The 13,451-nt window shown below is 38.9% G+C and overlaps 1 protein-coding gene across 1 annotated transcript in view; it reads right to left on the bottom strand.

Annotated features, from left to right (window-relative positions):
- Positions 1-13,451, bottom strand: part of DCC (DCC netrin 1 receptor) — a 1,189,680-nt gene that overhangs the window by 39,286 nt on the left and 1,136,943 nt on the right. The window contains 1 exon segment of the mRNA XM_007471661.1: positions 11,602-11,814. Within this exon segment, the coding sequence (XP_007471723.1) occupies positions 11,602-11,814 (213 nt within the window).

Here is a 13,451-nt window from a genome sequence, read left to right on the forward strand (position 1 = left end):
AACCCGCGTCCCCTGCATCGGCAGGCGGACTCTCAAGCACTGCGCCACCATGGAAGCCCGATCAGTTCACTTTTTCCTGAGGATCTACTGGGACTCAGCACGTATTAAGCTTTACTGTTACATTAAAGAATATTGAAAATGAGTGACTATCATGATATTACATGTTGGTGTAAGAAGATAAGTCATGTAAGTGTGGACTATTTAATTAGAGTCATACTACATACAGAATACATAGAGAAACTTTTTGAGCTTTATGAGCTTTTATGAGCTTTAACTCAGGAAAGAATTAGAGAAAGTACTGATTGTGTGGCATCTGGGAGACAAGGAAGTTGGAGGAAGAGAGGGTGGCGCCTTCGTGGTTGGATGGCCTCCCCCTGGCAGATGGGGGCTCCAGGTCACCTTCCAGGAACCAGATCCTGCACCATCTGTCTAACCCACAAACTCAAGGAAAGAGATCAAAATGAGGCCTCTGAGCCGAAAACTCAAACATTCGAAACATCAAGAGACCTAGGAAAATTCATTTTAATACACTTTTCTCCAAGGTATTTTCCAATGTTCTATCATTGTTCCTGTCTCTGGTCTGGGATTTCTCAAATTCAAGTACTCATGTGCTGGTAAGTGCTTATGTAGCACCTGTTTCCATTTAAATTCAGGAGCTCTGACCCAGAAAACAAACAAAAACCAAAAAGAGACAGACACAGTAGGATGGAGGGAGAGAGGGAGAGAGATTTTAATTTCTCCAATATTGATTGGAGAAACAGGTTCTTTTTCGTTAAAAACTTTCCTCTCTCCTACCCCGTCTTTACCACGACCGAGCCTCCTCAGACACATATTTACTCTTTAGAATTAGTTTATACCCAATAAATGATTTATGATGATATCTTTCAGGATATTATATAACTTCTTCACTCTTCAAATAAACATTCAATTACTTCCCATTAAAAATTATCTCTGTGATTTATACTACTGCTATTTAGAGGTTCGCCTACCCTCAGGACCAATGTTTTTAAAAATATGTTTTACAGATTTCAGATGCTATGCATCCTGGTGTGACACTGGCTGAATCTGAAATTTACATCGAATGATGAGTCATTGTTTGGGGAAATGTGTACATAATCATTCAGTTTCTGCTGGAAGTGCTCTCCACTGCACACCAGAACACAGGTGCCAAGGATAGGTTATGATGACCCCCTTCAAGTGACAACACATCTCCATTTCCCACAGGAGCTCATCTTCTGGAGAAAATTTATCCTAGAGAGTTGTGGACCTTCTCTATCAGTTTTCATTTAGGCAACAAAAATAAGAGTTTCTAAAGTGGGACCACTTTTAAGATATTTATAAATACTAATCTAACTGATTCCCTCCTCAGGCATTGAAAAATGTGCACAAAGGCCTTGGTGTTTCTACGAGAAAATGAATAACTTAATTTTTTCACTGAGCAGGGCAAGAGTGTTCCACTCTTGGCCTTAGATTCTGGAAGGTTATCTCTGCAAAAGATATTTTGGAATTGGTCTTGCAAAACAAACAAACAAAACCGAGGCAAAAGAAAAAAAGACTTTGGTGTTTATGTTCCATAGCAGAGCCCAAATGCAGGGTGAGTGACAAAAAGGCAGCTTAAGTGGTTCTTAACTTATTTACAAATAATGAACCATTTGAAGCTCTAATGAAAGCTATGAACCCACTAAATAGAAAAAACAGACACCACACACACACACACACACACACACACACACACAAATGTGAATTTAATTTCCAAAGAGTTACTAAACCCACAAGTTCTTCCCTGAACTCCAGGTGAAGAACACATGATCTGTTTAAGAATCTCACTACTCAAAATGTGATCTACAGAAGGGCAAAATCTGCATCACCTGGATATCTTCTTGGACGCAGAATCTTAGGCCCTCTTTTGGGTCCACTGAATCAGAACCTGCATTTTAGTAAGCTCTGCAGGTGATTCCTAGGCATCTAAGATTTAAGAAGCTCTGCTCACATAGTCATGTTAATGGAGAGTTTAGAATTAAAAATTTATATCTCAAATCACATTTGGAAATGAGCCATACTATAATATTCTTCATAGAACATATATATTATTTGTAAATGGATAAACAACAAGGTCCTACTGTATAGGATAAATATCCTGAGATAAACCATAATGGAAAAGAATATAACAAAGAATGTATATATATGTGTAACTGAATCACTTTGCTGTGCAGCAGAAATAAACACAACATTGTAAATCAACTATACTTCGATTAAAAATACTTTAAAAAGAACATATATATTATTTGTAAATGAGAAGATGAACGTGTCAGTAATATTTTACATGTGTCTGATGAGACATATCCTTTTTCCCACTTTCAGCAGCTCACTTCTGGGTCCTCACTTCTTACTCTGCTTTGCCCTGCTCTTCCCTCTGCAGGCTAAGCTGGAAGTGAGAGCTGGGACCTTGGAAATTCCAAAGGCTTAAGTCACCTTACATTGGTTCATCATGAGAAGCTATTCAGGAGATGCATCGTTTATAAGTGAGAGGAAGTCAAGCACCATACCACCAAATCTATACATCTACTGGACATAAATCCTTAGTGGCTTGAGGAACAGACATTCATAACAATGGGTGGAGAGACAGGTTAAGAAATTGGAGGGGGAATGCTATCTAAAGCAGTTTGGTTATTTAAAGGGGCTGGTGGGAAATAGCTTCCCGGCTGCTGGATGGATTTATGATTTAAGGGCAAGACCTGTTTAACTGAAAGAGGCTATGCTTCTCTCTAGACTTAAGAAATGATATTCAGACAGCTCTGAGCAGATGTTCTGAAATTCTCTGCTCAAGACCATTCTGTCTTCCAAGCAAGGGCCCATTTCATTGGCTGCCCCTTCTCTGGTGCACATACTCGTGGTGCACTACAACCTTCAGGAGTTAGATCTTGTTTCACCAGCCACTGAACCATTAAAATGTACTTTTAAACCCCCTTCCACATGATACCACTGTTTCTTATTATAGGGCACTGGAAACTTCACTGGGCCCAATTTATAAGGCAATGTGGTCTCCAGATTATATCAGATCAGAAGCTCCTGGATTCAGGGCTAACATCTTTAACTAGCATCATTCATATTTACATGCTTTGACTCCCTTAGGAAAATGAAACTCTTTCCAGACTAGATTTTATTCTCCCCATTTATAGTTGTGGAAAATGGAAGCACAGAGGTTAAATGACTTATTCAAGGCCAACCTACCCAATGAATGGGGAGCTGAGTCCTAGTGGACTTTTATTATTTTCCTCCTGTAAGTCCTCTTTCAGTTACACTTTGCTCCTGCCAAAGAGAACAGGAAGACTGGCCAAATTCTCATTACGTGGTGCCTTCCTGCCTTTAGTCCTGCACCATGGCAGGCATCAGCTCAGCCTTGTGTGCCCAAAACATTCTGTTTCTATTAACTAACTGTGGTACCACTCCAGAGAGGAGCCAAGAAGAAAACGGATAACTATAATTTTAAATGCAGCACCTACCGAACCTAAAGGTTTTAAACCAACAATCTCAGACTTTAAAGGTACACTAGGTAAACACATTACTGTAGTCCGAAATATGCTGTTTCTATAAAAAATCATGACTCAGGTGACCACAGGAGTAGAAAGATACAAACAACTGGGTAAGAGGATGGGAAATGTGAAAGAAGAATATTTAAGAAGGGCAATTTGGAGTAGATGTGAAAAGAGCAGTTGCTATAAGTACCATCAAATCAAATGGGCAAAACAGTGATGGTTGTTTTGCACCAAATTAAAAAACAATTTGTTGGAATCCCTTTTACCACAAAAGATAAAGACATTCTCCTCTGAGAGCTTTGCTATTATGGTAAATAAAGAGATTCTGGCAATAAGAACATCAACCCTCTGCAAGCCTAAGATGAAAGTCTACTCTAGGAAGATGTTTAACATGGCACTTGAATTTCCCATTAACTCCCTGCCAATAAGATAAAAGTTATAAACATTCAGAAGAAGTAGGATCTTTAAGTGGTTTTTACACATTCTCTTAGATACTGCAGGTCATATCTTCAGAAATAGTTCACTGATGGTTAAATTCTCACTTCTAATCACAGAGATTGTTTCAGTGTGTTAGATCTTTCACAACACATTTTCAATAATCCATTAACACAGGGGTTGATGTGAACACTTTTTGTCTGTTTCAAAAATTTTCCCCGTCCCCAAAGAAAGCAACTGGAATCTGACACACATTGATGAACCATAAGGAGCTCTGTCAAATGCTTAGAAGACTTAAGAGGCACAGTGTGCAGCTCAGAATCTGTACTCAAAGGAAAACCTTTCTCTTACTTATACTCTTTCACAAAGCAAAGAAGAAATACAGAGAGAACATCCACCCTTATTTATGCAGTAATTAAGATTGCTAGAATTTCACATTTTATTCCTCTTTGAAGAGGAAAGTTTATCTAATTCCACAGATTAGAATTAGTAGGCTTCAGGGGAGCAGAATTCCATAACTGGCATAATGGAGGGAGTAGTCCTCAGGACTCTATTTGCACTGGGCCTCACTCCCTCTTTTTAGGAATAAAGGGGATGCTATTCTTCTCCAACGTACCGTGATCCTCAAGATATTTCACAAGTAACACCATCTATATAGAAGTAATGAACCATGTGACCTAGCAGGTTCATAGGATATGTGAAAGGAATAATTGCTGCCTTGCAAACAACCTATTCCTCACCCTTTCACTCATCATTCTCTGTCACCCACAAGGCCACCACTCCCCAGTATAATCCAAGGACATTCTTCTTAGATTTTATGTTTCAAATTATACAGTCTACTAGGTAACAAGGTTCTGAAAATAGATTTGTTTTCATTTTCTCTATGATTATCTAGATAGCAATGCAATACTTTAATCCTAGAGTGTAATTGTTTAAATTTGATAATTAGCCTCAATTTTTATTTATGATCTAGCAATTCTTGGTACAATATTTTCTCTTGTTTTTTTAATTGCATAAAAATTTGATCAAAAGGACTCAAATTTTGACTCAACGGTGCTCGTTCACCCCCTCTTCCCAACAGCTTTTTGCAATTCTAAAAAGTATCAGCCATTCCTTTTTCACTCTCGTTGACCTTCACATGTTCTAAGCCACAATCTGAGTAATATTCTCATGTGTGTTAACTTTTATCTTTGTTTTACACTTCCTTCTGCTCATCTTAATTTTATTATTGGACTCCAAAGCCCTGGCCATCCATGGTGCATGGTGCTGAAAGCAACAGATGTCAGTTCCCTGGCTCCTTGCCCTCCTGTAGAGGGATCTGGCAGGTTGGACAGGTGAGTTTGATAGGAGTTATTCCAGAGCTCCTGTCTAGTTCCTATCTTGCTATAACTCCTTTCCTCTGTCTAGCCTACATATAGGAATAAAACATTTACTCAGACACTAAGCTAAATAACTCAACCTCCCTGCTATAAAACATTTTTTCTGAGCAATATTTAATAACTAGAATCATCCTAGAAGCCTGCTTGTAGGGAAAAAGTCAATCTGAGAATAACTACTCACAGCACAAAAAGCTAACTAAAATCCTTTATTTTTCTTCAGCGTTCTATTTCTCTGAATTCTTTTAAACTAGGCCATTAGCTCAACTGTTGACCTTGGGCAAGCTGCTTAACCTTTTTAGGTTTCAGTTTTGTCATTTATAAGTGAGGTACCAGTCACGTGGCTTACTCATAAAGTGTCCTCTAGAAATGGTTTCCCTCTCTTTGAGGCAGTTAGCAGAGATTTTTTCTATTTAAATACTGGAACACCATACTAAAGGAAATAGTATTTTATTAAAACACCAAGTAGGTTCCAGAGTCACAAATATTGGTGATGTGTAAAGCAAACCTGACTCAATTACATTTACCAAGTAATCATTTAGAATGACTAGACCAAATCAAGTCAAATTTCATCTATCAAAAAAAAAATGATCTGTTGGGAATGAGGACAAGACAATTTCAAGGGGGTACCTACCAAAAAAAAAACCACAACAAAAAAACTAAAAACACACACAGAGATGAGCCTACACATGAGATCAAATGTGAAGGAGGCGATGTAATTTTCCACTCTGAAATTGATTGGTGGTACTGGCTCCAAAAACATGAAATCAACACATCTTTCCTACTTAACTGTGCCAGTGATTTATTTGATCTGACTGGCCTGAAAAGTGACCCTCTGGTTCCACCTGCTAAAGGATGTCTGACCTCTGCCTGTGACTCATTTCAGCAGAATGGAATACTCAGGTGGAATCCTGATGAACACCCCCAACAGTAGACTAAAGGTGACTCAGGGAAAGGAATTGTATTAATGTATCATAGTAATTTATTGGCAGTTTTGTGTGATAGTATATTTACTGAATGAGGCCTGCCAAAAGGATCAGGTTATAGCAGGAACACATGATTTCCCAACCAGCCATAAAATATAAATCAAATGCCTTTTCTGTCCACTGTCAGCCACCTCCACCCACTCCTTGTCCTCAGTTCTCAGACAAATTGAAGCACATGCCACAATTTGTAGAAGGAAAATCAAACTCAATTTCGCAGTACAATGAAGTGAGTTTTGGTCTTGTCATGTCCACTGACATATCGATCCCTAGAAGACTGAAAAGATCAGGATGTTCTAGGTTTTCGCTTTTATAAATAAAAACATGTAGAAATGCAATGTGTAAATGGAGGACAATACAACACGTATGCAGCTTTACAAAGATGCAAGAACTCCAGGGGGGCTAATGTTGTAAAACAGCGCTACGATATAAAAGTCACTATTTAAGAGGTCACATTTTCTTTCCCTTTAGAATTACAGCCTCAGGAGACAAATGGTCTCCTAATCCAGGTTCATTTAAAGTGCAGCTGATCAGTTCACAGCTAAAAGGAATTTTTAACTAGAGAAGAAAAACAAACAAAAAAAAAACAGCCTATCTTGGCCCTTTGTAGAATTTATGTCAGATCTATAATGCCATAAACCCAACACTCTTATCAAACATTTTCTATTTAATCTGAAAGGGGACTGAGCCAAATCACTTATATGTTCACATCTGTGATTTGCAAAGTGCCGTATGTGTAGCCTCTCTGATATGTGTAAAGACCACACAGAGATGAAGCATTAAGAAATGGAACCACTTTATCACGAGGTGATGATGAAATTTAAGAAATACCATAAAACACCCTAGAGTCTAGTAAGCTAAATTTCTAACTGTGGAAGGAAAAAATAAATAAAGGAATGAACCTGTGTTTTCAGGTAGGTAGAATGTCACTCGTTATGACAACAAGATGATTTTCTAATTACCATTTACTAGAGAAATACTGCACAACTCTCTGCAGCTCCATGGAAGTCATTATTGCATATTATGTGGTGCCCTATACCTCACATAAAACTGCTGCAAACATAGCTTCGCATATGCCTTTTTGGAAGCCAGACTGAGGCACAGATCGATAATGTTGCCCAAGAAAAACCATACAGAGGAATTTGAGGAGGGAAAGAACTTTTTCACTGATCCTAATTTAAATGGTTTCAAACCAGAAGGAACTTCTCGTTGGGCGTGATTTTTAAAAAATTACAGCGATGCCCCACGTCACCGTATTCTAAAGTGATTACTTGTGGTGAGTAAAGATAAATTCACTAGTAATTACACAGTCCTTCATTGTGAAACCCAGAGTGAAATTATTTGAGGTATTTTTTTAAGCCAACAAGAGAATGACTTTACTTCTTCAATCAGTTTGACTACAGTAATGATTTTCTTAGAATTAAAATTTGTCGAAAGCTCTAAATATTTCATCTTTTAGACTAAGAAGCAAGTAGTTAAGGTCACAGCTAATACATTTGTCAGTCTGCTAATTTTCTTTTTCTATTAGAATAGGTAAACATCAGCCCTTTCTTAAAAGCATACTATTTACCATGTGTCAGGAGCAATGCAGGGAGAACTTACTTGAAAATCATGAGGTAGGGCGTTATGAAATGAACAGGAACCACAGGGAGACAATAAGAGAAACAAAAAAGGGAAAGGCATTTAATAATTCACAAGTGATGGTGGGGTGTGCTTCAGGTGAGTGGCGGAGGATGGTATTTACTATGAAAAAAATAAAATCAACCCCCAAAATGCAAGCCAGAGATATTGGAAAATCTGAAAGAAAAGATAGTTTGTAAGAAATAGTTCCACTAAAAACAAAAACAACATTAAAACAAAAGAAGACTTATAAACGTGCAATGGAAATAAAAGAAAATGAGATCTTGTCCACATGACGTTAGAACAGAGAACGGTTCTTCAAATATGCTTATTATTTGAGAGAATAGGTGTAGAGAGAGAGAACAAACTCTCCTTTCCATCTTTTAAGGATACAATACACTCATTTATGCTACATTGTGCCAGATTTTGTTTAAGGCAACTTCGGTTTCACTGTAACTAGAAGAAAACAATAACTAGTAAATAATAAAGGTTAAGTGCTCTGTTCTGCCTATTATCAGATGTTCTTTCTAAAATTAGGATCACTGGGTCATTTGGGGGTCATTTTTTGTTATTATAGATCACTTGGAGCATGGGTTGATATCCAAACCTTGTGTTCCAAACCAAATATTACTGCCACAGCAACATTTTCATTTAAAATGGACTTTTGAATATTATTTCCATCTTTTTTCTCTGTATTACATAGTTCCTCAAAAACAAGACCTTTACTTCCAAATAAAGAGAATAGTCAACAGTATAAAGTACCATAGCACTTTAGTTTCTTGGTGTTACAAAATTGGTATTCTCAGTATAAAATAGTTAAACATCTCTAGAAGAAATGGACAAATTCTCAGAAAGGTACAATCTCCCAAGACTGAACCAGGAAGAAATAGAAAATATGAACAGACCAATTACAAGTACTGAAATTGAATCAGTAATTTTAAAACTCTCAACAAGCAAAAAGTCCAGGACCAGATGGCTTCACAAGTGAATTCTACCAAACATTTAGAGAAGAGTTAACACTTATCCTTCTGAAACTATTCCAAAAAAATTGCAGAGGAAGGAACACTTCCGAACTCACTCTATGAGGCCAGCGTCACCCTGATACCAAAATCAGACAAAGATAACACACAAAAAAGAAAATTACAGGCCAATATCACTGATGAATATAGATGCAAAAATCCTCAACAAAATACTAGCAAATTGAATCCAACAGTACATTAAAAGGATCACACACCACGATCAAGCAGGATTTATCCCAGGGATGCAAGGATTTTTCATACCCACAAATCAGTCAGTGTGATACACAACAGTAACAAACTGAAGAATAAAAACCGTACAATCATCTCAATAGGTGCAGAAAAAGCTTTTGACAAAATTCTCATCTTTCCTTATTAAAATGTGAGGGAAGAAGCCTTGTGAGAAAATGATATTCCCCAACTCAGAATTATTTCAGACGTTTCAATTTTTTTCTTTTTATTACTTTTAGAATGATTTAGTTTAATAGGCTTTAAAAGATTATCTTTGTTTTTGTCATTAAATGAGTTATACATAAACTAAGAGTTACAAATGAGTTCCTAAAAGTTCAGAACCCATGCTTTCTGCAGTTAAAGAAAGGTGGGAAAAGATGCACCACTCCCTAGCTGTGTAGACTTAAATATGCTACTTAGATGCTCTGTGTCACAATTTCCTTATCCATGAAATGGGGTTAAGAAAGTAGCAACCTCACACAGTTCTGAGGATCATATGCCACACTACAGGTCTTCAGAAGCATGCAGGTCACATAGCACATGTTCAGTAAAGATTAGTTATTAGTAGTAGTTGCAATTAACCTGCTGTCTATCCTGAATATGTCTCCTCCAAGATCATTTCCTTTGGTTGGTATTTCAGCGGGAAACTGAGCGTAGCCAGAAATCACCAGGCGGCATGCTCGTGACACCGGAATTTCATGAAATAAATTTTCTTGCTTCAAATTGTCCCTGTTTCAACTAGTAAAGACCTCATAGCTTTGGGGCAATACCAAGTAGCAGATTCTCCTCATGATGTGTATGTGGGATATATACGTGGGGAGTGGGAGAAGGGCTTGGACAATATAGACTTGCTTTAAATCCTAGTGTGGGCTTCTTTTGGGCTAGAAGAGCCGTCTCCTGTGAAACGGAGTCATGACCTGCAGTGAGCCTATGTGTCAGAGAAGACCCCATCCTGCCCAGGCGCAACATGCAGCGTGCATCTCAAGGGATGGAGTCCCACATCCCTCCTGTAGCGAGCATCCATATGAGACACTACATGAACGGTGAGAACACCAGAGGTGATTCACACAAATCGAGTACTATGATGCCAGGAACAAGATATAGTGTTAATGTTAATATAAATTTAAGATTCATAATTGCAGTCTTATTTTTCCTAGTTTAAGCAGTCACTGTGAGGTTTACGTACTAATGCAGTGACTAAAATCGCTGTGGGTATGGATCTGAGTAACAGAAACTAACTCCAATGTATTTGTACAGTGGCCGATGGGTCCATCCAGCTGCCTGTGTCTATTAAGGGGCCCTCTCTATGTACTTGGAACCACTGAACATTACTAGCTCATTCCTAATTTTGGAAGTGACATACCATCACTTCCATTGCATTCTTTGGTCACCAGACCAGCCCTGGTGAAATGTGGCAGAGAACTCCTTATACCATCTACCTGAAGCCCCCATTCCCTTTTGCCTTAGAGAACCAACATCACCAAAGATTTGCCTTCATGCTTTCCTTGCAACCCTGCACTTACCTAAGAATGATGCCAATATTCCAAATAATTCTGAGCACTATGTAGTTCTTTATGTATCTACTTAACTAGCTACTGACTATATTTCATCCTATCTGTTTGTTCCTCCTCTCCTCCCCCTCTTCCTCCTCCTTCACCTCCTTCTTCTACTTCCTTTGTCCCTCTCTGCGCCCCCTTCATCTCCCTAAGCCCTAACAGAAACGAAAAGGAGCTCTGGTTCAGCCTCACTGGATACCAGCTAAGGTAATAAAATGAACACTGCACTGGGAATTAGGGACTCTGGTTCTCCTCTCTGCCATTTGACTTTCTTAGAAAGGAAACATAGAGATGTTACTTCCTATCTGTCTAAGTTGTGGTTTCTCTATTTCTAAAATTAGGAAGTTAGATGCTACACTGGTCTGATATGCCTTTCTGGCCTCGGAACTCTAAAATAAGAACCCCTGCAAGATGACTAATGAAAAGAACAAAGCAGAATTATGAGATTTACATGCATTTCTCTAAAAAGTGATTTTGCAGACTTCTGTACCTTTTACTCTAGTCTTGGAGTCTAGCTTTAAATCCTACAACTCATGTGGCAGACAGAAGAACTTTTCCAGTATTCTCTAGTGGGCATACCTATAGCACACATTAAAAGTACTAGACTGACATTCAGGATCAATGAACAACTTTCCAAAGGAATGAAAGGCGCCTACAACCAGCCAGCTGCTTATAAGGCAAATACTTAAAAGCTGCACCACAAACGTCAGTGAAAGACACGAGCACGCTGGGCTCATAATCAATGTCAAAAAGATACGTTATGTCCAGGCCTTCTCGGAACCCTCATGTACTTACGTGGAGCCACCAGGGATGACAAAGCTTTTAAGTGTAAACAAATGGGCACTTACCTGACTGAGACAAAAGCGGTGTATAAGGGATTTTCGGTTCTATTGCACTCATCGGTGGAGGTAGCAAAGGGTTGGCGAAGCTGCGGAGTGGATGAGTTGGTCGAACACAGGCCGTGGGGATGGTTCTGCTGGGCGCCTCCTCACCACTGGGATGCTCAGGCTGTGCTGGGGGCAACATGGGCGGCTGTTGGGTGGCTGGTCCTTCGCTCACTGCTGCAAGGGAGACAAAAAAAGCCGTTCATAATCCGCGACAAAGTGGGCTTTCCCTAAGTCACCCGAAGGGGCCCTGGAGCAGTTCAGAGAGTTATGCCAGGATCTGACTAATCCATTCTTCACGCTGAGAACATTCCATCCCTCTACCCTCATATATTTAAGGGATCTGATAACACTGCCCCTTTAAACAGTAGAAATAGACCCAGTAGGACAGGGCTCTATCTTCCAGGGAGAGTAGTAAAATATACACGGCACTGACTGTATTGCCTGAATTGTCTGGGCCTTGCAATCATAAGTGAAAAAGCGAGAAAAAAAGAGTTATTTCTCCTTTCATAAGTAGCAATGTCAGTGACATTCAATGTACCAAACCTGGCTACGGCTGCATTATTATCTACCAGCCGATATGCCAATTTTTTTAAACACGCCATGTCAACTGTCAGACAAATCAGAGTTACCGGGTGCTCAAGGCATTGCTAATAAAATGATACGAATAATAACCATTATCATTATCTTCCATAACAGAACAGAAGCACATCCAGCTAAGAAGTTATAGGAGAGATGAATCTGTTGAAACAAGTTGCCTGAATGCAGAATTGCAATTTTTCCTCTTTGGTAGCAAACACTGTAACTTTCAGTCAGATTACTATGGTTAGAGAGGTTTCACACAGCTGTTTGTGACAGCCTTTGGCTATCTGGACAGTTTTGCATGTGGAAACACACATTTTCTCCAGAGAACACTGTTTAGTTTGACTAAAATACTGTTTATCATGCTAAGGACGCTGTGATTTGACTTTATTCATTCATATTCAGAGTCAACAGATTCCAGTTAAATTGAAAATGAACAGAGCTGCATAGTAGGTATAAGTGTGGATGAAAGAAGAGTATTTCTGATGACTTATTTCTTTAAAAAGTGCTATTGGGTAAAGTGGAAAAAATACAGTGATAGAAGATAATCTCTCACTTTTGAAAGAGAATTTCTATGCAGGAAATATTTCAAGATAATTAGTTTGTGAGATAATTTTGAGACACCTCTCTGGGAGGCTCAGTGAGGTCAGCAAAGGGCAGAGGAGATAGAAAATCTGATAATGCTGAAGGGGGTGGAGATTAAAGATACAAAAGATCAAAGATATTAAATCAAAGATATTAAAGATATGCAAAAGCGAAATGTGCCTGCAGAGGGTATTTGATATTAAAGCTCATTTGTCTATATTCAGAAAGGGTTAGAGGTCCTCTGGGTCCTGGGCGGGCTTCAGGCTTACCCCATTCAAAGATGGAGATGAGGAGATACAGGGTTGGCCCAGGACAGATGCAGTCACTTAGCAATTGGAACCAGAAAATGGGCAAAGGCTTGATTAAAGATTTCTTCAAATATGGAAAGTGTAATCCAGCAAACTGGATAGAACTCTGAGGGCAAGAGCAGTTTGACGAGAAGTACCTGATCTCTAGGCTATGAAGTCCTATCAAAGATGGAGAGGAGAAACACATGCAGGTACAGTCTCAAGGTTAAAGTGCGGGGCTGCAAGGAAAACATGAAGGCAAATCTTTGGTGATGTTGGTTCTCTAAGGCAAAAGGGAATGGGGGCTTCAGGTAGGTGGTATAAGGAGCTAAACTGCCCTTAAGAATGTAAAGGGAAAGA

Source organism: Lipotes vexillifer, unplaced genomic scaffold, assembly GCF_000442215.2.
Source record: "Lipotes vexillifer unplaced genomic scaffold, Lipotes_vexillifer_v1.1 scaffold195, whole genome shotgun sequence".
Lineage (NCBI taxonomy): Eukaryota > Metazoa > Chordata > Mammalia > Artiodactyla > Lipotidae > Lipotes > Lipotes vexillifer.